A 24155-nucleotide genomic window follows, 5' to 3' on the forward strand; every position below is an offset into this window, starting at 1 on the left:
CAATACTTTTTCTTAAAACTTACGTTCTTATAGATATTTTGAATATTTGCATTTATAACTGCTATGAAAAATATTTAATAAGTCACTTTATATTTTCTTTCTCCTCTATTTTCCTTCAACTTGTATTTCATTTCTTGTACTTTGTTTTTTACTTTTTCTTTTTTCCTTTCTATTGGTTTGTGTTAACTTTTACCTTCTTGTTTAAATTTTTTTAATAAAAATCATATATATGTGTGTGTGTGTGTACAGTTAATATTTCGGGTTTCTTCCTGTGTAATTGTGAACATATCCCTAAAAGGGTAGAAGCGACGTTTCGACAGAATCTCATCTGCCATCATCAGGCTTATGTGAAGGGTCTTTTGCTGTTACAGATTCTGTACAGAGAATTCTGTCGAAACGTCGCTTCTACCCTTTTAGGGATATGTTCACAATTACATGGGAAGAAACCCAAAATATTAACTGTACACACATATATACCCGTGAAAACTTACATATATATATTCTATTCAATATTTTCAGTTTTGATTTTTTTAAACTTCCAAATTATTTGTGTGATGGAATCCAAGCTATCTGGTACAAAATAGACTTGAAGTAATTTCTATAAAAATAAAATTGCAAGGATTGTTTGTCTTTTTTCAAAGGTCCCTGCAATGCAGAGTGCAGTAAGGTTGGATGTGGTGGACCGGGGCCAGACCATTGCAATGACTGCCTACACTATTACTATAAATCTAAAAACAATACACGGTATGAAACAGTTATTACTTCTCATAAAAAATGCATGCAATAAGCCAGTGTGAAACTAGTCAGAATTCCTATTTAGAAAACTTTTATTAGATCATACCAAGATGGCTTCATTTTTTAGTATTATCCCATTTCGCATAGTATAAAACATTATACCATCAGCTGACTATAGGTAGTCTTCGTTTAGCTATCTTAACTGAGCCTGGCAACTTGGTTGGTAAGTGAAGCAGTTGCTAAGTGAATCAGAAGTTGTGCTTGTGCTTACAATCTTACTTTGGATTTCATTTGCTTAACAGCTGCAAAGTTGTAAATGTGAGAACTGATCATAAAACCACTTTTTCATCACTGCTATACTATGAATTGTTGCTGAAGTTGGAATGTCCATACAGGGATTAAATGTATGTTATTGTAGAGGAATTTAGAGCTGACCTTTGGGAAAGTATGAAAGTATGAAAGAACTTGGACAAGAGATTATATAGTCCAGACATGAGAAAGAAATTCAAAATAACCCCACCTAGATTTTGTTTAAAATAAGATAGGACAGAAAGAAACTTGGAGAGACTTTCAAGAGTGATGTCACCTTTTGAGGTAGGCCCAGTCAAGAAAGAAACATGCAGGGTTTCTAGGAATGCTGCTTTGTTGTAGGAAATAACAGCAGAATTTTGAAAGCCTGTCTAAATGACACATTAACATCACTATCTGTTATATGAAAATACATGTATTACAATCTTAATGGCATACGTACATACTTACATACATACATACATGCTATTCTCATTTCAGATAAGCAGTGTTATGGAGCGCACACAAAGGAAGGAAGAAATAGTAAGCCAAAGATATTAAAAGAATGAGTTAAGACAGCATTCACTATATATTACTGTAGCCCTCTGACTTTACAAATCGGTGCCAGAATTCTGCCAATGACCTTCAGAGGCATACTTAATATATTCCCTAGAGATTTTGCATCCAGTTTTTCTGCCTTTCCCTTTGTACAGGGAAATCATGACAACATTTTTCCAGTTGTCAGACACAGATGTAGTCTTCACCTCCATATTAATCACATTGTGTAGTGATTCCATTAGAAAATCACATATGTTAACAGTTACACCATCTACACAGCAGCCTTATTATTTCTTAACGTTCTTATTTATTTATTAGTTCATTTTTATGTTTTTCTTGGACAGTAACATTTATAGCATTTGTTTCACTTCCACACTTTGACATATCACTTTCATTCCCATACAAATCTGAAAAATGCTCCTTCCAGCATTCCCTCTTAGTTTCATGCCAAATCATTTCATCACTTATTCTCAAATCTATTTGCTCAGTTAGAAGCTTCTTATTTACCGCTTCTCACCTACTTCTAAAACATTCTATTTCCATCAAAATTATTCTGCATTTTGTCTTTTTCCTTTGATTGTAATCACGCCTTTATGCCTTGGGACTACATTCTTTGGAATATTTTTTCTCTATCCATATATTTATCTAAATTCTACTTTATGCCACTTTAAAAAAATAACTTGAATATTGGATTACAGAATGGGAAAGAGTTCAACAAGGTTAGATATACACACTTGAAACTTTGTCATGAAAGATGTGCTTTTTGAATTGATTTGGACCAATGATACATTTACTAAAAGATTTGCATCTTAATTTTTATAAATTATGCTCATCTAAAATGCAATTTTTTAATCTTAAATGTTATATATTTACAGTTATAGTTTTCTGTCCAATTAAGATTGGAAGTAAATTGAAGTGTGCTTGTTTAGACAAAAAGATATTATATCTGGCTCTCGTATTGGGAAACCATTGTTCTGCTTTTGTTATCCAAACAAAATTATTTGTTAACTGATTAATTCTGTCCAGCTCAATGCCATCTCGGTCTCTTATTGTTTTTTTTACAATAAAGAATCTGTGTTCCCAACTGTCCACCTGGTCACTATAGTGCAGACAAGAAACGTTGTAAAAAGTGTTCACCCAACTGTGAAACATGTTTTGGAAGTCATAGTGACCAATGTAATACCTGTAAACCTGGTTACTTTATCAATGAAGAATCGAGAAATTGTATTACCTCCTGCTCAGAGGGCTTTTACCTGGATAACAGTAAGATTTTGTTTTTACATTATTCAGTTGTTATACTATTGGAAGGAACTATAAAATCATATTCTTATATGCAGTACATTCAATATACTGCTGTCATTTCAGTTTGAACTCTGAAATTTTAATTTTAGAATTATATACCAAATAACTCAAATGTTGATTGACTGGGCAGCCTTGAAAATCAAATCAGATAAATACATAAGCAAACAGATAGACTATTATTCAAAGCTTGTTAAAACAAAGAAAACTATGTGGTTTTGAAATATTAAGTCAGATGGGGGTAAGAAAGATCTCCATAGGAGATACTCCATAGAAAGATACTCCATATGGGTAAGCAAAAAATAAAGTTATATCATAACTACAACACAGATGATTTTGCTTGATGTGACACAGTAGAAAAATTGGGTTTTAATTTCTAAGTAGTTTAAGATAGTCTTTATATAATAATATTGCCAAGTTTCTAAAATGAAGGCAAGGAAAAGATATGGTACAGTATGATATAGTGTGGACATTTTGGGTATGGATATGGCAATGTTAAACAGTTCATTGAAGGTGCCAGCAGTGGACATCTGCTGTAAAAACAGGGCCAACAGCATGTTAGGAATAATAAGAAATCATTTTGAAAATAGAGATGGCAATACTGTACTCAAATGTCCATATCTAAATCAGAGGTTCTGAAGAGGTACTGGAGAACCGGTAGCAGAAATTTTGAGTAGTTCAGAGAACCAGTAAATACCACCTCTGACTGGCCCCGCTCCCATCTATTCTCTACCTCTTGAGTCCCAGCTGATCGGGAGGAAATGGGGATTTTGCGGTATCCTTCCCCTGGAGTGGGGTGGGAATGGAGATTTTACAGTATCCTTCCCCTGCCACGCCCAGCAAGCCATGCCACACCCACCAAGCCACACCCACAGAACCGGTAGTAAAAAAATTTGAATCCCACCACTGATCTAAATCAATGATGCCACTGCACCTGGAATATTGTGTGAAGCTCTAAAAAAAAGATTTAGAAGAGCTAGAGGAGGTTCAGAGTAGAGCAACTAATATGATCAAGTAGCTTTCTTGTGAAAACAAGGTTGCAATATTTGTGGCTTTTTAGAGCAGAAACTAAGCAAATGAGTTGGGAACCTGACTGAGGAGTATAGAATTATGCACGGTGTGCATAAAGTGGTCAAGAAGAAGCTGTTTCCCTTTCCCCAAACACTAGAAACAAAGATCATCCTATGAAACTGAATCCTGGGAGAATCAGGACAAACAAAAGATTTTTTTTACCCAACATGTAATTCTACTTTTGTTACCATGAGCTATGGTGCCATCTACAAACTTGGCTGTCTTAAAAAATAAAGTTGAGCCAATTAGTGGAAATAATAGGGATCAATAGCCATTAGCCTTATGCAATTGGTTGGCCATGATGAGAACAAACAAAGCAGGATTTATTGAACAGTATTTTTCCAGATGTCATGACACCTTGGAAATATAATTACAAATTACAAATATTTGGAAAAAAATGTATGTAAATTATTTAAGTATTAATTTAATGTACCTTTGAATAGGATTTTAATTTTTTTTGGCATTGTATTTCTTTCTAGATAAGATTGTCTGCCGTAAATGCAGTGAAAATTGTAGGTCATGCACTGAATTTCATACATGCACAGAATGCAGACATGGTCTAAGGTAAGGAAATGTTTGACTTTAATTAACATGATTCATAACTGGCTGACCAGCTGCACTCAATGTGTAGTCCCCAATGGACCTGCATCTACATGGAGGGAAATATGCAGTAGGGTACTCCAAGGCTCTGTTTTAGGCTCAAATCAATGATTTGGACAAGGGGATAGATGGGGAACTCATCAAATTTGCAGATAACACCAAGCTAGCAGGAATAGCCAGACTCCAGAATATAGGTTTATGAAGGGATCTTGACAGACTTGAACATTGGGTGCTATCTAAGAAAATGAAATTCAACGGTGAAAAAAGTAAGGTTCTACATTTAAGCAAGAAAAACAAAATGCACAGGTACAGTATATGTGGTACGTAACTAAATAATAGTAACTGGAGAGGGATCTTGGAGTCTTAGTGGATAATCATTTAAATATGACGTAGCAGTGTGCTGCAGCAGCCAAAAAAGCCAACACAGTTCTAGGCTGCATAAACAGGGATAGAATCAAGATCAAGTGAAATGTTAATACCACTTTATAATGCCTTGATAAGGCCACACTTGGAATACTGCATTCAGTTTTGGTTGCCACAATGTAAAAAAGATGATGAGACTCTAGAAAGAGTGCAGAGAAGAGCAACAAAGATGATTAGGAAACTGGAGGCTAAAACATATGAAGAACGGTTGCGGGAACTAGGTATGTTTAGTCTGATGAAAAGAAGGACTAGGGGTTACATGATAGTGTTCCAATATCTCAGGGGCTGCCACAAAGAAGATGGAGTCAAGCTATTCTCCAAAGCACCTGAGGGTAGGACAAGAAGCAATGGGTGGAAACTAATCAAGGAGAGAAGCAACTTAGAACTAAGGAGAAATTTCCTGACAGTTAGAACAATTAATTAGTGGAACAACTTGCTCCAGAAGTTATGAATGCTCCAACTGGAAGTTTTTAAGAAGAGATTGGATAACCATTTTTCTGAAGTGGTGTAGGGTTTCCTGCCTAAGCAGGGGGTTGGTCTAGAAGACCTCCAAGGTCCCTTCCAACTCTGTTATTCTATTCTGATAGGAAAATAAGTTTCTAACATTCCAGAAGAAAAAAATATTTCACATTATATTTACATGAAGAATTTTTTTCAAGTTGTTTACAAACATTTTTGCAAATGTATGTATTGTCCTGATTAATCATGCATTAAAAAAAACCTTTAGTATGTAGAATATAAAAACCGAAGCACTGTGTTCTCAATCTGCAATATGTCTAATATTTAAGAATTGTCATATAGAAATAATAATTAATCAATTAATAATTTGTTTTTGTAACTATTTTCATAACTTCATTTAAATCCACAATTAAAATGTATCTTTGTTGGTATTATTGGCCCAAAAACTTCTGCGTTTTTCAGGCTCATAATCAGGCTAAATAATACAAAAATCAATGGTTGGAAGACAAAATAGAAAATATTTTTTTAAAGGGCTAAAATTTGTAGCTTTGGAGTCTGCAATTTATAACAGTATTTATTTTTCATGGAAATTATCATCTGAATGAATTAGCTATTGCTAGATGTTGTAACTTGTCAGGTACAACAAGCAATACTGAAACAATTTTTTTAAAAAATTGAAAAGACACATTCAATTCCACTCCATCTGAAGAATTGTGTTACTCCTTTACCACTTTAATTTTCTGGTACATATTGTATATACTTGCTTGTACTGATAAAGAAAAGACATACATAAAATTGATACCATAATCTAACTGCGATGTAATTATCTCATTATAATATAATATTTTAATTACATATGTTATGTACTTTAAGGCACATATATATTCCTTACAGTACAGATATAATTTAGAAGAGAGAGAAAATTAAAGCTGCAACAGCCTAAGAATGATATGTTAAAATATCCATATTAAATTAGCAAGCACAATGGACATGGATCAAAAAAATCCCCCATAGACTAACAACAAAATCAAAATTAACAAAAGCACTTCATATCTAAGCATAGCAGCGGAGTAGTCTGCTTGCTTTCAAAAAATGCAAATATTTTCTGTAGTATTATGTTTCAGACTGAGGTTCAATACATCAGTTATAAATATACCTTAATAAGTCTTTAATAAATGGCATAAATGGAACTCACTATAATCCATAAATGTATTTTCTCTTCCTCTTAGATATTAGCAGAAATTATCTAAATCTCCTTGTGTTTTTTATGTAGTTTACAAGGAACAAGATGTGTTATACGCTGTGAAGCAGGCAAATATTATAATGGCAGAGACTGTGAGCTATGCCATCATTCCTGTGCTTCTTGTGAAGGTACTTCTAATATTATTTTATTAACTAAATAATTTATGCCTTCCTTGCAACAAAATAGAATAAGTAAGCTTTGTAGACACACAGAATATTATTATAAATATGAAACACAGGTTGTCATTAGGCCATGCTTAGATAATACCCATTGATCACAGTGTGAACAGCTTCAGCATCTATGGTAGTTTCTCCCTCTGGGATAATAAAACTATTATCAACGTTAGCAAGAAAAACAAATCTAAAACAAACCAATAGTAGTTCTAGCAAATCAGTGAGACTATGAGGAGGGACTAGCTGTGTAATTGGATGAGCTTGAATGTCTTTTTAACATTCTTGTTTACATGGAAGAATACCACTTTTCATTCCACCAAATTAGTAATCACACTACTAAATTATTTAGTGAATATTCATTATCTATGCTTTATTGAGGATACAGCACTGTGTTATCATTTTTGTTTTGTTGGCTTTTGAGGCCCAGGAGCAGATGCGTGCATCAATTGTACAGAAGAGTATTTTATGGAGAATGGAAAATGTGTGGTAGCTTGTAGCAATGGCTACTATTTGGATCATTCTTTAGAAAATGGATATAAAACTTGCAAAAGGTAAGTGGTCATTATAAGCTATATCACATTTTAACTCAGATGCAAAAATTGACCCATTTTATACGTGAACCATAAAGGAACCATAAAGGTGACTCAGTGGTTAAGACATTGGGTTTGTAAAGCCAGCAACCCAGGTTCGACACTCGAGCGTCATGCAATAGGGTAAGCTCCCGTCCTTGCCCCAGCTCCTGCCCACCAAGCAGTTAGAAAGCATACAAATGTGAGTAGATAAATAGATACCATTTTGCTAGGATGGTAACAGCACTCCATGATATTATGCCATGGAAATGTCTTTGGACAGTGCTGTCTCAATGGCCTTGAAACAGAGATGAGCACTGCCCAATATAGTCAGCAATGACTAGCAGAGTAAAATCCAAAAGGGATTCCTATATGTGAACCATAACTAAGAAACAAACTGCCCCGCTAAAAAGGAATTCTATTTTCTAAAAATATTTCCTATTACTAAACTTTTAAATTATCCAAACTTATACCTAGCATTAGTAGCAATTTCCACTGAAGCTGTATTAATGAAACTTTTGGGTATCCAGAATCCTTTGAAATATTTCTAGGCCTTATTTAAGGGCACAAATCCTTCCAAGCCAAAGTTAAGATAGTGGTAGAGAGTTACGCATAATTTTGTGAGGTGTGAAAATGTGATTATGCTCTGTGGTGAAATTTTACAATGACCAACAGCCTTACCATGTACAATTAGTCATTCACAGGTGAGAATTCTTCCCCATCAATATCATTTTTTTTCCATCCAGAAACCATGGGTTGAGAGGCATCATGGAATTGGTTGTCTAGCTAAAAAGGAAAAAAAAATGAGAGTAATATATGTAAATGCTTTCTAGTCCCAAAACAGACTTATAAAAGGGAAATTAATTAACTGAAAATTCTGAGCAGCCAGATTATTTGGCACGGCCACACAGTTTTCTTTGTATAACCTTCAAGATCTCAGAGGTGTAAAACAGGAGCAGATAGGTTTGCTTATGTGATTTAATTGTTCATGCTATATTATTTTCTGTGTTAGCGTACACATTTTAGAATCTTGTAGTAATTTTAAATATGAATCAAATTAAGAAGTATTTGATTATAAGAGAAATAATCAACCTTGGTCCTATGTATAACTTGCTTGGGTTTTTTTTTTCATTAAGATGTGATGTCACCTGCTTTGGGTGCAGTGGTCCAGGAGAAAGAAACTGTACAAGTTGTCCAAATGGCTACATCTTAGATACAGGTGTCTGTGTAGTTGGTCTTGTCTGTAAAGATGGTGAGTGCGTTTCTCCAACTAATTTTCTGATTTCTTCCTCTGTTTAATATTGTTTGGACTTTAAAAAATAATCTCAGGAAAGCTGAACTCCTTTACTGTTTTTATTCCTAATAGGAAAAAACATAGGCTACCCTTCCATCTTAGTATTCTCATCATTTATCATAAAAGAATAATCTATTTTCATATATTTGCTTAAAAGCTTCTGAGAAAAAATTGAATGTACAAACAGTATTAGGAGATCTAAGACTGCATGAATGAAAGAATAAAAATATTTTTTTAAAAAAGCTGCAGAAAGAGGCCCTAAACAAAGATAGAATAAATCAGCTGTTGAAATTGTCCCCCAAATGTGAAATACTGGAAAATCTTAATTTTGCAAATTCAAAATAGAAAAGAATTGTTATTTATTGTGGGAGTTGCACTTTTGCTATAGTGTGTGAGGATATGTATCAACTCCCTGAAAAAAAAAATAGTATCCTCAACCAGAAACAATTGGGTTCCTTTCAGGACTTCACAGTTATAGCCGAATCCTCATTCTCAAAGGTCAGCTACCGTAATCCTGGTGTCTTCCTAATGTATTAGAAAGACTTGGGTGTATGAGTAGATAATATTTGGAAGCTCCAACTAGACTAATTATGTGGTCAGATCAGTGGTGGATTGCCCCCTGGTTCGCACCGGTTTTATAGAACCAGTAGTAAAACTGGCGGGAGACTCCGCCCACCAACCCCAACATCATCAAAACGCTTCTGTGCATGCGCAAAAGAGAGAGTGTGTGAGTGAAGCAAGCACGCGTGCGCGGCCCCTCTGCGAACCGGTAGTAAAGGTAAGTAGAACCCACCCCTGGGTCAGATGTGACCAACGTACTTCTATGTATTGGAATACATAGCAGAAAACAGAAGCAGGCTTGGGAATGAGTATTAGGATTTTTCTACAGGGATAGGTAGATATAATCAACCATGTATTTAACAAGGGGAAAGTCCTATTTCTACTCCTAGAAAATGATCTATGCATAAGTTGTACCTTTTTTTAAATTTATTATCATTTGCCTCTCCAAACCAAAGGAATCTTTGAAGAAATTATATTGTCTATCTATCTGAAAATAGAAAAGAATGTGGCCAAATTTGGATGTGGGGGAAAAGTTGACTAACTAAATAAATATTTGAAAATGTGCCAGATCTAACCAAGGGAAAAATCCAGAAAAAAATTCTACCAATTTAGGTTTCTTGACTTTTCCCTTCCGGTCAGATGATTAGAACAAAATTGCTGTTAAGAAAATGGGGAAAAGCCATGTTCTCTACTTTTTCTTTATCTTGTAAAGATATACTGAGATAGTGGAACAAGCAATAACTTATAGTTGGTTTCATTAGTATCCAGAGTGAGTCAGCTGTAATAAAGATACACAGTGGTGTAGCAGATCATAGTGCATCTATTGTTGAATGGAAAGTGATTCATACAGGCTAATCAGCAAACAGTGCAAATTTACTAAAAGGGTCTTAATTTGGCATTGTTCAAAAGTCAGCAAGCACCTTGGGGTAAGCATGATGTGTAAAGTTTGCATTGCTCCTTTCATTTCAAATGTTTTTGTCTCTCATATGCAGTTACAACTGCTGCTACACTCAGTTTTTTGTATCACCTACTATTCTATGCTACCAGCTTTTCTTCTTGCTCCTTTCATTGTAGCTGAATGGTTTTTGACAACTTATCGATGGACTGTGTGATCTGGGGTTTTTTTTTAACCTCTGTTCCTGTTCTGATTGTTTTATATCCTGTCCAGGTGTTCCCTTCATGATTTGTATCCAACTACAATTTCCTCCAAACTGAAATACTCCATTCTAAGATGTCTAACTCACAACCTCGCTATTGCTTCTCGTGACATTTTCAGAATAATTTTAAGCTATATTTGGGGGTGAAGTGAGGAGTTTCCTGATACTTAAGGGAACCTATGACTTGGAAATCAAATTATTTAAACCACAGTAAACCCTCAGTTAAAACCCTTTAGGAGATCTCAAATACAGCAGACAAAATTTAAGTATTCTGTACATGAATAAAATCCCTTTTGCCATTTATGAAACTATAATATGCATAAAATACATGAAATATGCTTGTATAAAAGACATTTGGATTTAATGGATATCTGCTCTCATGACAACCCCATTCCCCACTGGTCTGCTAAATCAAGGGTTTACTGTGCAACTGCAATATTTTTTTATGATCACGGTAATATATGCGGAATTCTGAATTTACAGAGAATTAATGTCCGCATGATATTAGGCCTCTGCTTGTGATCCCTTTCAGTTTAAGTAGCATTCAAAATTTGAAAGATTCTTAACAACATAATGATTTCAATATCAATGACAATATATGCAAATGCTATTGAGAGCATCTTTATGTTCAATGAGTTTTACAGCATTTGCCACTAACAATGAATTTAAGAAAACAAACCTCCAGTGAGAAATATTTTCATGCACATCCTAGTTTCAAGGGTGATTTTAATTTTCTCCCCATCTCATTATTTCATAGTTCTCCTTTAAAAGCATGTATAAAATAACATGCTTTTGTACACAGTAAAATTGCTAAACCAACCAAGTATTGCAATATCCCTTTAACTGATTGATTGTTTGGGAAAAGTGCTTACCAGCTTGAATTGTGATAAACAGGACACTGGCAGATTTATCTGAATGTGGGATTGGATTTAAAATCAGATTGAAAACTCATGTTCTTCACAAAGACAGGATAATATTCAATTTGCCTTTTGAATCCTCCTGACTGCAGCCTTCAATCGCTCTATAGTAGGGGGTGGGGTGGGGTGCGTCAGAAGGAGCTGCTAGGTTAGAGAAAATCTATTTCCACTGGCAAATGCTCTTCCATTGGCAGCTGCTTATCTCCATAAAGTAACAAGTGAATAAGTTTTAAAAAATGATTGTGATGCACATTATAATAAATCATGCTTTGCAATTGCACAGTGAGCAAAGAAATCTTTACCGTAAACATTTTGGGGAGCACGCACACAAAAATCAGAATAATATTCTATTAAATTCTATATGATTTAAAATTATGTGTACATTCTTGTGTGTTTCTGTTTAGTATTCTTTTTTAAATTCATAATACTCAATAAGATATCTCTGACTGAATTTTTCACTGTTTTCTAATACTTCTTTTTCTGATCTTTTTTTTTTCTTCTTACATAAATGGATACAAATCACTCCTTGCTACAACACAATGTATTTTCCTGAAAACAAATGCTGTTGTGACTGAAATTCCTTTTGATGGAAATCCAATTTTCTATTTGCTACCTGCTCCTGAATGATTTCTTCTATCAAATTTGCCTGTCTGACCAATTAAATCTCCCTCTACTTGACACCATGCTGTTCAAAACTCAACCTCCTTCCACTCTCTATGACCTCCTGAAGCAACGGAAGAGTCTTGGGCAGAAGGCGGCTTCTGTATGCTAGTGAAAAAGAATAATCTTTGCCAGCGGAAAGTACTTCAGCAACTTTGCTGCAGAACATGTACACTAAAAGGTTGATTTGGCTTCTCTCCAGGCATTCTTGTTCCGGTAGACTTATAGATTAATCCATATTATTAAAAATGGGGAAACCCTCCGAAAACCACATTTTTTTCTCCTCTTTCTCTTTCTCCCCTTTGGGGAGGCAGTGAACTGTATATTGGAACTTAAAATATAAAACTACAACGAGCCTACCTTTCGTTACTGGGTGTTCAGAACAAAACATCTGGGATCACAGTGTCAGTAGGGTGTGACCAAAGCATTTGATGCCAAATTAAAGTCATTTGACTTCCTGTCAATTTAAGGACATGCCTGGATTATTATTTTTTTGACAAAAATCTGCTTTTCTTTTTTTTTTTTCTGCTTGTTTCCCTTGAAGATGTGTAGAGTGCACCAACAATACAACACAAGTTTACAATGGATTAAAACAAAACAAAAAACATACTTGCATTAGTCTTTTCTTTTTTGTCCTCATGTAATAAGAATGAGAAGAACTCTGAAAAGAAATAACATTTTTTGTTGGAAGCTCATGCTCTGCGTGCATTATAGTGGTGTCTGCATTTTTTTAGTGTGATTGTATGTTGGGTAGCATTTGCTTGGATTCATTTTATCACATTGGTAAACTCTCCAACAGCTTTTCAGAATTCTGGACAGATAAACCAGTGTGTTTTTTAAAGATACATTTCGAAGTTTTAGAGCTTCATTCTGGTATGAATAAACTCTGAAAGATGCAAGTACCCCTCCCTTTTTAAGTGTAGCTTTTATACTTGAAACTGGAATCCACCAATATCCATAAGATAGAGTGTGCACTTTTAAAACTTTGATACCAATATATTTCTTGGGATATGGGCCATGACTTCAGATCAGGCAAGTTAAACATAAAAATTAAAGGAAATAATTTTAATAAATAAAATCTAATTTAAGTGAACCAAATAGTCCAGGGGAGTCAAACTGGCAGCTTGTGGGCCAAATGAGTCATGCACAGGCCACGCGTACCCCATTGCGATATGTCACGTGACTGCAACGTGATGCTGCGAGTTTGGCACATGAAATAGTCTATCAGGAGTCAAAAAGCAGTAAATAGCAATCAAATATCAGTTCATATAATATATATAGAGGAATATAAGTAGACCAAATTAATTTCAATCTTAAAACTATCTTCAACAAAAATACATACCATACATCAATTTTTAAAAAGAACTTTCCAAAAATCTGTTGATATTTCTTTTTACATATTTACTTTTACATATCTTTATGTTTATCATTTATTTTCCTTTAGCTAACATTAGATCCTTTTATTGATACTTTCTAAAACTCAAATTTTTCCTACCAAATATTCCATACATTTATTAAAGTGTGATGCATACATGGATATGCCAAATACTCCACCAAATAGTATCATGTTTAGTCATGTGCAGTAAAATAAGATCCATAAACAGAGCTTGCAGGGAGGGGGGGGTTGCATAAAAGTGAATAAAATGAGCACATCCACAATCATATCCATGTATTGGTTTCAATATCCCTTCAGCAAGTAAATATGTATTGGCTCATGCATAGGTTATTTTATATGTAGTATGCTCAATACATTCATGATATATTGCTTTCTGAACAAAGAGTAAATTCTCTGGATTTCAGCAATTGTGAAAAATGAATAGATATTAAATCCAGAATACAATGGTACTACTATAAACATTTGTGTGATCTATACCTATAACTGGAATTAATTTACTAAACCAAATTTTACTCTTAATGTGCATGCATTATCAGTATTCCATCAAGAGTGAAATAATTTTTATTATTGTGCAATAATAGAAAACTTAAAAGTCCTAAGCCTAAAGCTTTTCTGCTACCATATAATATGTAGAGAAAATTCCCAAAATAAGTTTCAAATTTCATAGTATATTTTCTATATTCTATTTTAATACTGAAAATAGTATTAAAATATAATTTGTGAATTTTAATTAATATTCAAAACATTCATGTATCAGAAAATATAAAAATTCTGCCATTTTTAATTGTTTTCACTGTATATAGCACAGATCTATATGAAATAAAAATGTTTTATTTATCCTGAAAAAAATAGGCTTCCTGAACATTACATATTATATAGAAATGAATCTCTTTTCAATATAAATAAATATGCACAAAAATCATCTAGCTAACCATCAAATTCTTTAGAAATAAATTTCTTTTCAGATTAAAATGAATAATTATCACCTTGAAAACTCATTTCATTTAAAATCCTCAGTATTTATTATTATAACTTGAAACATTTAAGAGACCAGCAAAAAGATAAAGGTGTTTTGATACTGTCATTCATAGTCTCAAGCGTATTTTCACTATTTTTTAGGATTTGCACAAAATCTAGCCAGCTATCTTTTTTTTAAATTTATATTCTAGAAAAAGGTAGATGTAAGAGAAATTCTAGTGTGTGTAACATAGTTACAAAGTACACAATCCTATTTTAACAAAATTTCAAATGAAGAAAAAAACTTATTTTAAATATACTAAAGACCAACACAATCTGAGAAAGGCATTACATTGTCCAAAGTAAATTCTAGACAATATTTTAAAAACATATTTATTTTTACCATCTCTCTTATTCTAAAACTTAAACTAAGATCTTAAAAGAGATGGCTTCAATAAGGAGATAAAGGAGAAGTTTAAAGAAATTGGCTGGAGTGAAAAACAGAATCCATGAGAAGACAAAGCTCCTGCATAGTAATATCCTACAGATGATATTTTTGACTTGGAAATGATTGGTGAAAATGGGAAAAAGTCAGATATGCTACCCTGATCTAGCTGTGTATGAATTTCTTTGAGATTAATAGCATTTCAATTAATCACTCATTGTCTATTCTTTTTCAAAAGTAATTAAGTTTAATGTAACTTTATGTAAGTTGGGCGGTGGCTTGTACTCTGAGAAGACATAGTAAGCATGATATGGTTATTGCCACTCATGCCCAATTTTCAAAAATTCTCATAACCCTGTTCTAGTTGTATTATTACTGCCTCATTTTTACATGACAAAGAACTAGAAAATAATGCTTCCACGATTTAAGTTAATGGTATAGATATATTATATAAGTAAATATTACGCAACACATACACACATGCAAATACATCAGTGTGTGTGTGCTTGTGTGTCTCCAAATTGTGATATAATATATTAAGTTGTAAAGATTTTATTTGGATACTTTAAAATGCTTTTAATCTAATATAGAGGAAAATTTAATTTTTTTAAATATTGATATTGTTAAATCCAGATACATTTTACTGCAAAATACTGTACATCTGTAAAACGTCCAGCTGTTATTTGTAAAAACAGGTAGTATTGTAATTGTTAGTGGCCAAAATCAATGTTATTCTACATTTTATTTTTTTCTATTAAATTAACCTTTTCTCCATCAGCCTAGTAAAGCACATTTATAACATATATATGTCATAAGCATATGACTTATATATTCTTTTGCTTAGATGTTACTTTTTCTGCGTTTTTCCTTTCCCTAATTTTTTTTAAACAAGTAATTTGGTATTCAACAGAAATTGCTTAAATAAATTGAAAGAATGTTTTATATTAAATTATTGGTCTTGGGGTAGAAGAATATTCAGATCTCTTATTTATTTCCAAAGGGATGGAGGCACCAACAGTTACAAATGATTTTATAATATTTTGTACAGGACATAGAATCAATTTTGAGAAAGCTATGATCATTCATCAAATTTGCAACTTAATGAAATGCTGTAGTCTTTGTCACCTTAATTTGAATTTGTGTCCCAGCATTGTTCTCTTCCAGTGGAAGAATAGAATTTATCCATGGAGTGTCCAATATTTCATACAAAGGATCAACTCATGAACATACAAAAGTATGGTTCTTCAAAGCTGTGCCATAATGTTTATGCCACAGTAGGATTTAAATAATTATGGGGTAATCTGAACAAGGACCAGATGTTAATAAACTTTAAAACTCAGTGCTTATTCTAACATACACAGTAATTAATTGCATGTGTGAATTGACCTCGAAGCTCTGCTATAAATTGGTGGAATTTTTTTAGCATTAAATAAGCAATGAAAGGTTATATCAAATGAGATATCTCTTTTTAATTGGAGAGTGAATGTCCTTCACCATGACAATGAATAAAGCCCGTGCTCCATGGTTGTAAGTGAAACAGCCCTATCTGCTTCACAGCATCACTTTATCTATTGCAGTCTCACAAACCACAAGTTAAATAAATACACAAACGTAGCTTCCAGGTAGAATTATATACCTATTAGCTAAGATGGCAACAGCATGAATCAAAAACAGAAGATCAAGTGGTTTAGCTATTTTAACAAGAACAAAAAAGTTGACAGAGAAACAATGAGAGGTTGTTTTTTTCTAGGTTCAGCGTGGAATGAACAAATAATCTATCATTAAAAAAAAAAACAGTCTCACATTTCTGTAAAAGCTGGTGACTAAACATCAGCAGGTAGGATAATTTGGTCTGCTAGTGAGTATATCTGTCCTCTGAGCAATTCCACAGAAGTCTGACCTGGCACTCTGGTTATGACTTTTTACCCACTGCTGAAACCTTGAATCCTCTTCCTGGTTTCCTTCATTTTATAGAGCCCTAATTAATTGTAATTACTAAGTAACTTTATGTCCCCAAAGCAGAGTGAGGGACAGAGGCAGAGAGAAAGAGACAGCTCCAAATTTTATTGGGAAGTTATGAAAATATATTTTCACAAAATATAAGCATACTTTACAATCTCTCAGCTGGTGCTCTACTCTGAGCAACATAGATTTAAGGAGGACCTGCCTCCATTGGGCAGGTAACATTTTAACATTTATAGATTTGATGTAGGTAGGGAATTACTTTTTTTTTTGGATATGAAATGAGAACTGAATCGGAAAAGTATGACTCTTGTTTTTGCTGTGTCCTCTGACTCCTCTCTTCTTTTTTTGAGATATCCTGGAATTTTGAGTTGCTTTCAGTGCTACAGTGAAAGTGGGTTTGTCAGTACCATTGATTCTATCAGGAAGATAATTTAGTGATAATTTACATTTTCATTATAGAAGACTAAAGAAGAATGGTCTAGTTCATCAGCATAAACTAAAAAGTCACAATCGATGGTCTATTTCAGTGAGATTTGGGCCAAAGAGCACAATCTTCTGCTCAATTAGCAATCCAAAGTAGAGCATTTATGACTTCATTTCTAAAACCTAGGAATAATCACTATTATTGTATTATTATTGTTGTTTATTTTACTAAGTCATTCTCCCAAAGGATTGTAGTTTATCAGGGAGGAGGAAAACTGTGTTTATGACTCACTCCTAGAGATGTCCTTGACTGTGTTTCTTTTCCTTATTGCAGCCTACTATATCTCTTCTTCTACTCTCTATCAGAAGCAGAGTCCAAAGATCAGAGCAATAAGACCTCAAAGATTGTGGTAAAAGGAGAGTCTTATAGGTGACATAAATATACAGTGTTGTCAATCCAGAGAATACAAATGAAATGTATCGTTATAGAAGTTATTGGAAAACAAATGGCTCAGCTAATGCAGAGAGGTGGATAACACTATACTAGGAATTGGGGTAAAAATGGAATCCATGATTGTGCATGGTATAATGGACCAACTTGACTGGGGTCATCCCAGGAAGGTGGGAGGTCATCAAAAAAGTCAAGATGGTTGTCATAACCACACAAAACTACCACATTTTTTTCCTCTTATAAAACGTAAATAAAATATGGCTTTAAATTGAATGGTCATGATTGAAATCTTACAAGTTTTTTATTCTCTAAAAATCCCACGCCATTTAACCCAATTGATATTTCAGAGCACAGCAGAAAGATAGATTTGTCTGCAAGATGTCATGTGTTCTCAGCTGACTTATCTAGAAAAAGCCTTAAAGATTATGAGTAACAATCCAGAACTTGCCAGGAAAACTCTGGCCCCAGAAGGAAGCTTTGCAGCAGCAATCAAAACATACTGTGAATGTTTCTGATTTATAGTGTGGATCTGAGCTAACCTTCATTCACAGATAACACCAACTTCAGAGAATCATAAAATCATTGAATTGGAAGTGACCTTACAGCAAATCTCATCTGGTCTCCTGCTCAGTACAGGATTCATTAGAGCATTTCTGACAGATGATTGTCTAACCTTTGATTGAAGATCTTCCACAAAGGAAATCTTACTGCACCATGGGGCAGCTTGTTTAACTGGATAAAATATCATACAATCAAGAATTTCCTCCTAATTCTATTTCTGAGTACTTTTAAACAAATGGTTTTGAACTGAGAATATCTTCTCCTTCTTTATGTGTTAACCCTTTAGATATTTGATTGACACTATATCTTATCACAATGGTCTCTTCTGTAAGGTAAACATACAAATATATTTTCACCATTCCTCATAGGACTTGATTTCCAGACCTTTCCATCTTGGTAGTCCTTGTCTAAACTTCTTTAATTTTGTCTCTACCTTTCTGGTAGAGTGTGGTGCCCAAACTGGAAACAGTATGCCTACTGGGATCTGATCAGGGAGTGGAGTAGAATAATCACTTCCTGTGACCTAGACAGTGGGCTTCAAAGTAGCCTTGGCTTTTAGCAGCTACATCTCATTCCTGGTTTATGTTTAACTTCTGGTCTTCAAGGACATTCAGATGTTTTTCATATACAGACTTCACAGATTTCCCCACCTGTTCTAAATTGATGCCATTCGGTTTTTCTATCCGTATGTAGGAATATGTATCCAAGTTTTTCAACTGAGTTGCATCAACCATTTTACCACTATTTTAAAATGATTTAGGTCTCTTCGCTTTTTTAAAAAAATTATATACAGTAAATTATCACCACCACATCTCCACTCACTTCTAAATTCTAGATCTGTTATGAAGAAGTTGAAAAATATTAGTTTCAGGGACTACAGCATTTACATCGCTTCATGATTCTGTCAATTTAGTTTGGGTCCTGTACTTTAATATGCTACAAACTGATAAGAGAACATCCCTTATCTCATGACAGATAGATTTACTCAAAAGTCATTGATGCTACTAAACAGCTATTAAAATTCCCCAGTCTATCAGATCACTCTTCTGGCAAGGTTTTTGACATTCAGCTAACGCTAAAAGCAACCACAAAAATTATCCAGATCTACCTTTCTTAGCCAAGCTTAGTATTGGACAAATATTTCAAAATGATAAGTGAACATTTTATTAAAAGAATTTCTTGAAAGTTCTCCAAACGTTGCAGATATACTTCATCATGAGTATTTACAGTCAACTAAATATTTCATACAAAGATAGGAAATGATCCAAGGAAACAATTGTTTATTTGTGCTCTGTACGTTAAATGTTGAAGCAACAAGTATGAGGAGATACTTTTTTGAGTGCATAATTTGAGAAGTACAATGCTATAATTTTATTTTATAATCTGTTTAAAAAAGTAATCACTGACCGTTCAGTATAATGAATCTACCAAAAAAAAAAACAGAAAGCTGAACATACTTTTTTCTTCCTAGTATTTTCCCACAACTGCAGGATCCACTTTTTTCAGATTAATAAAGTGGTTACAACAGGAATTGACTGACCAGCTCCTCACCAGAGCCTTGAAGGCTGAAAGAGTGTGACTGGCCCAAAGTCACCTACCCAGCTTACATGCCTAAGGCATGACTAGAGCTCACAGCTTCTGGGTCTCCTTAACCACTAGACCAAACTGATTCTCTAAAAAAGCTTAAATATAATTGTACTTTATAAACAAAACTTTGCTAGTGGATAAAATATGATTTAATATGAAGCCACAATTCTATTGACAGATTGTATAGCCATGTAAATTATTAGAGTTGAGTCCCGAAGGACACCCAAAGAAACTTTCAGTGAAAAAATTATTTTGCATTACACTGCTGTCAACTTTTATTGCTCTGTGAAACTCTTGCACAACGTACTGTTGGCATAATTACATGCCAACTTAATTATAGCATAATTATATTCTTACAGCACCCTGTGGTGTAGTAGAATCAGTGTAATAAAGTAGCAGAGTAGCAGAGAATAGTAAAATATTTTCTGTCCATCACAATTACGCAGATCCATTTCATGCCAGGAGTAAATATATATGAAATGTACATTAAAAAAGATAATTGTTTATATTTCATATTAGTATGAAACCAATGAAGATCAAGATCATTGTGCAGTACTGCTACAGTTTACATTTTAATACATATCATTGATATTAAGCTATGTTTGGGATAGATAGGGCGAGCTGAGTGAGTAACCAACAGAAAATAAAGGAAATTTTTCACTCTGCTTTTGCAGCAGTATTAATAAAGTACATGTCACTTTGCAGCAAAACACAGGTTCCATTCTTCTTGTTAAAAAGACAATAGCCCTTGGTATTATTTTTAACTATTTTGTAAATTTCAGCTTTAACAAAGCTCTCAAACATGCTCTGGTTTTGCATGCTGGCACTATGTAGACAGGCAGAGAATATATGAAGTGATGGTACTGGTAAAAGACTGGCAATTATAAAAGAAACAATGGGTTTTAAGTTCAGTTATGCCTTAAGTCTATTTATAGGTGTGGTATTAGGGACACTTCAAGTCCCACAAATTCATTCTAGCCCTAGGCAAGCATGAGGTGTCATATAGAAGTATTTTTCAGTCAGTTATGGATCCTGGACTACATTCTTTTTTTCAAAGAATCATAATTTAGTACAATGATGGGACAATGTAAAACAAAATTAGTTGCTGAAGATCATGTAGGATAAGCAGTAAGGCATGATGTTTATAGCAAAAGTGTTGATCTAGGAAAAGGGAGACCCAAGTTCAAGGCCAACCTCTGCCATAGAAACTCACTAGAGGGAATTGGGTTAAGTCACTCTCTAACACAATGTTTCTCAACCTTGGTGATTTTAAGATCTGTGAACTTCAGCTCCAGAATTTCCCAGTCAGCATGGTTGGTTGGGGAATTCTGGAAGTTGAAGTCCACACATCTTAAAGTCACCAAAGATGGGAAACACTGAAAATCAGTATAGCATAGCTCACATGATTGCTGTTGTGAACATCACATGAATAGGTAAGTCCTGTATAAACTACTTTGAAGATGAAGGTTGAATTTTTTTCAACTTGTTTTTCTATATTAGGGGACAGGCTTCAGTGAGGTTAAGTTTTGTAACTATAATAAGATATTTGAAAATTTAACACATTTCTTTCCTTCATTCTCCATCAAAAATTGGCAATAAAATGTACTTGTACTATTGCATGGCAGGATCCTAAATTTTTGCATCATGCTTTGGAGAAATGTGTAAAGAAGATGCAGAAATGTAAATACCTTTCAGGGAAACAGATTGCTCACACCTGTGTAGCTCATTTATGCACACCATCTGAGCCTTGTTTTATGCGGATAAACTTGCAAAATTATTCACAGAATTCGGCTTCTTTTCAAAGACAGCACTTCCTTCTAGGCTTCTCATACATTCATATTTCATTTTTGTTTACTGAACTAAAATAGATTTAACTATAATTTAACTATAATTTTTGATCCTCTGGCTTCTCAGTCCGGTTAGCTTCTGCAAATACAATGATAGTGCCAAATATTAGCGAATCACCACTATTTTTGATAAGATTTTCACAGTGTCATTAAATAAGAAGTAGGTATATTCTTCTAATCAAACTAGGAGATCGTGACAATGGCAACAACAGCCAACAGAGGAATATTTGTATATTGTATCATTGGCCTCGGAGTTGGCAGGTTCAGTTGGCATGCTATAAAGCATGTTTTGCTTTTTTCCCTTATGAACAACAAACAGAAATGTATACAATCCAGTGGTCACAAATACCACAATGAACAATGTTTTGAGGAGCAGTTGCCCTGACAAAGCTGCCCTCAACAATCCACATAAAGTATAGTGCTGTAAAAATCCAGATTTCAAAGTAAAGACAAAATAAAAAACTAAAGAAAGGTTCAAGGACCACAAGTGGCAACAGTGATCCACATGACAGTGGTTTTCAGGGGTAGAGGAGGACCCAAAGAACAGATGCCTGGATTTTAGAAATATTAACAACTCCTCAAACTCAGCATTCAGACAATTGCAACAAGATTGGTAGGTAGGCATGCAAGCATCTTTTGGACAATTGTAATCAAGTTCTGCCACTCCAAATGGAAGCTGCTAGATATTCAAAGAAGTAGCATAGGTAGTCCAGAAAAATAATACCAATGAAGCCTTCTTCCAGTTGGCTTGGTTGCCTCCAATTTCTATGTGTTCTTTTCTATTGTGGCTATTCAGCAGTGCAGCTGTTATTGGAACTGCTTTAAGAAGGCATGAATTCTTTTTCTTTCAGTTTCTATTTTTTTTATCCTGGCCTCTTTTGCTATCACCATGCTTGGTCTGCTACTCATGTTACTGTTGAGAATTGCAAAGGTTGTCTTGGTCCCTGTGGTTGTGCTGTGTAGTTAGTATGAGACCTACCTGGACTGCCCTTCTAATTTGATGCCAGCTAACCCCCAATGTTTAGGAAATTTAAAATTACATCCCACTGATAGAAGGATTTGCAGATCAACATTTTGAGTTTCATAATTTCATGTAAAGTTCTGCCTTATTTTGTCATCTAGACTTTTTTCATTTACACCTTTTTTTTTCAGTTCCTGAAATATCCCACTAATAAGACGCTTTGATCTCCTTCCTTCCTTCCTTCCTTCCTTCCTTCCTTCCTTCCTTCCTCCCTCCCTCCCTCCCTCCCTCCCTCCTTCCCTTACCTTTCTTTCTTTCCTTCTTTTAATTCTTTCTTTCTTTCCTTCCTTCCTTCCTTCCATCTTTCCTTCTTTCCTTCTTTCTTTCTTTCTGTCTTTCTTTTGCAAACTATTATATAAGTTAAACATTCCACTGGAGCTGAAACAAATTCAGTCCAATTACTTTGAAAGAATCCTACTTTATTCTACAAAGTGACTCACTCTCTACAAAATAACCAACTTAATTTGAAATTTGACTGTATCTGATTGACATATCTACTTTACCAGCATTGCAGCATTATGTATTAAGTGAATGGAGGCAGCCTGATATACAAATGTATGGGAGAGGAGTTATTCTTTTTTAAGATGCAGCCAAGCTTCTAAGATATATCCAAGCTTGGAACAAATCAAGCCTGCTTGCTCTATCCAAGTGTGGTAATGAATAAATATCTTCATTTTTTCCTGAATGTTTTTCTTAGTCATTATGGTACAGTATAAAGAAAGAAAACAAAAATATTGTGTGCCAAAAAATAAGCAAGGTGGAAAGATTCAGGATTTTTTCCCTCTTGCCAGACACAAATGTGCTAGAGGTTCAGTGAATATTTACAAATCCCCAATGCAGAGCAATTCATTTGTTACAGAGAATTCCAACTGTGTTTGAAGCCAACTTTGTACAGGAAATTCCTCCAGAGATGTGTCATTTATTTATCTCCAATAGGTTTGCCTATCTACATTTTTATTTATGCTGAATCAGACAATTTTTGTCCAAAATATATTTGGGTTTTTCTCATACTCTCAAAATTGCATTTATATAAACCTCTATTTTTGGAATATTTTATTTGCCATCAGCTATTGTCTATTTTTGTTTGTTTGTTTGTTTGTTTGCAACCTTTATTATTGTTACAAATAACTCAAGGCAGCAAACATATCCAACACAACTTCTCGCCCAAATAAACAACCCTGTGAGATGGATTGGCTGGAAGAGAGAGTGACTGGCCCCAAAGTCACCCAGCTGGCTTTCATGTCTAAGGCAGGACTTGTTTCATGGTCTTTGCCTTCTAGCCTGGTGCCTTAACCAATAGACCAAAGTGGCTTTCTACGTGTGCTTAATATTTTTCTAGAAGATAAATGCCATTATTTTATCAACATAAACAATATATTCCATTTTCCTCTCTCCCAATTTTTTTTAGTCTCTGAAAAAGACTTTCTATACTAACTGCGTTATAAATTAATATAATATTCCTCTATTTTATTAGTTATTTCATACCTGCTACATC

The 24155-nt window shown here is 34.1% G+C and overlaps 1 protein-coding gene across 4 annotated transcripts in view; it reads left to right on the top strand.

Moving 5' to 3' along the window:
- PCSK5 (proprotein convertase subtilisin/kexin type 5) overlaps window positions 1–24155 on the top strand; it is a 201356-nt gene that overhangs the window by 137021 nt on the left and 40180 nt on the right. For 2 of the 4 annotated variants that reach the window (XM_070938639.1, XM_070938640.1), the window contains exons 15-20: window positions 642–744; window positions 2651–2844; window positions 4431–4515; window positions 6707–6804; window positions 7271–7400; window positions 8555–8670. In XM_070938639.1, coding sequence (XP_070794740.1) covers window positions 642–744; window positions 2651–2844; window positions 4431–4515; window positions 6707–6804; window positions 7271–7400; window positions 8555–8670 — 726 coding nt within the window. Of the gene's footprint in view, window positions 1–641; window positions 745–2650; window positions 2845–4430; window positions 4516–6706; window positions 6805–7270; window positions 7401–8554; window positions 8671–12077; window positions 12608–24155 lie in introns of those variants that run through there. The other 2 variants (XM_070938641.1, XR_011600080.1) reach the window with 2 other exon arrangements.

This window comes from Pituophis catenifer, unplaced genomic scaffold, assembly GCF_029215685.1.
Source record: "Pituophis catenifer annectens isolate HBS135680 unplaced genomic scaffold, rPitCat1.0.hap2 SCAF_2, whole genome shotgun sequence".
NCBI lineage: Eukaryota > Metazoa > Chordata > Lepidosauria > Squamata > Colubridae > Pituophis > Pituophis catenifer.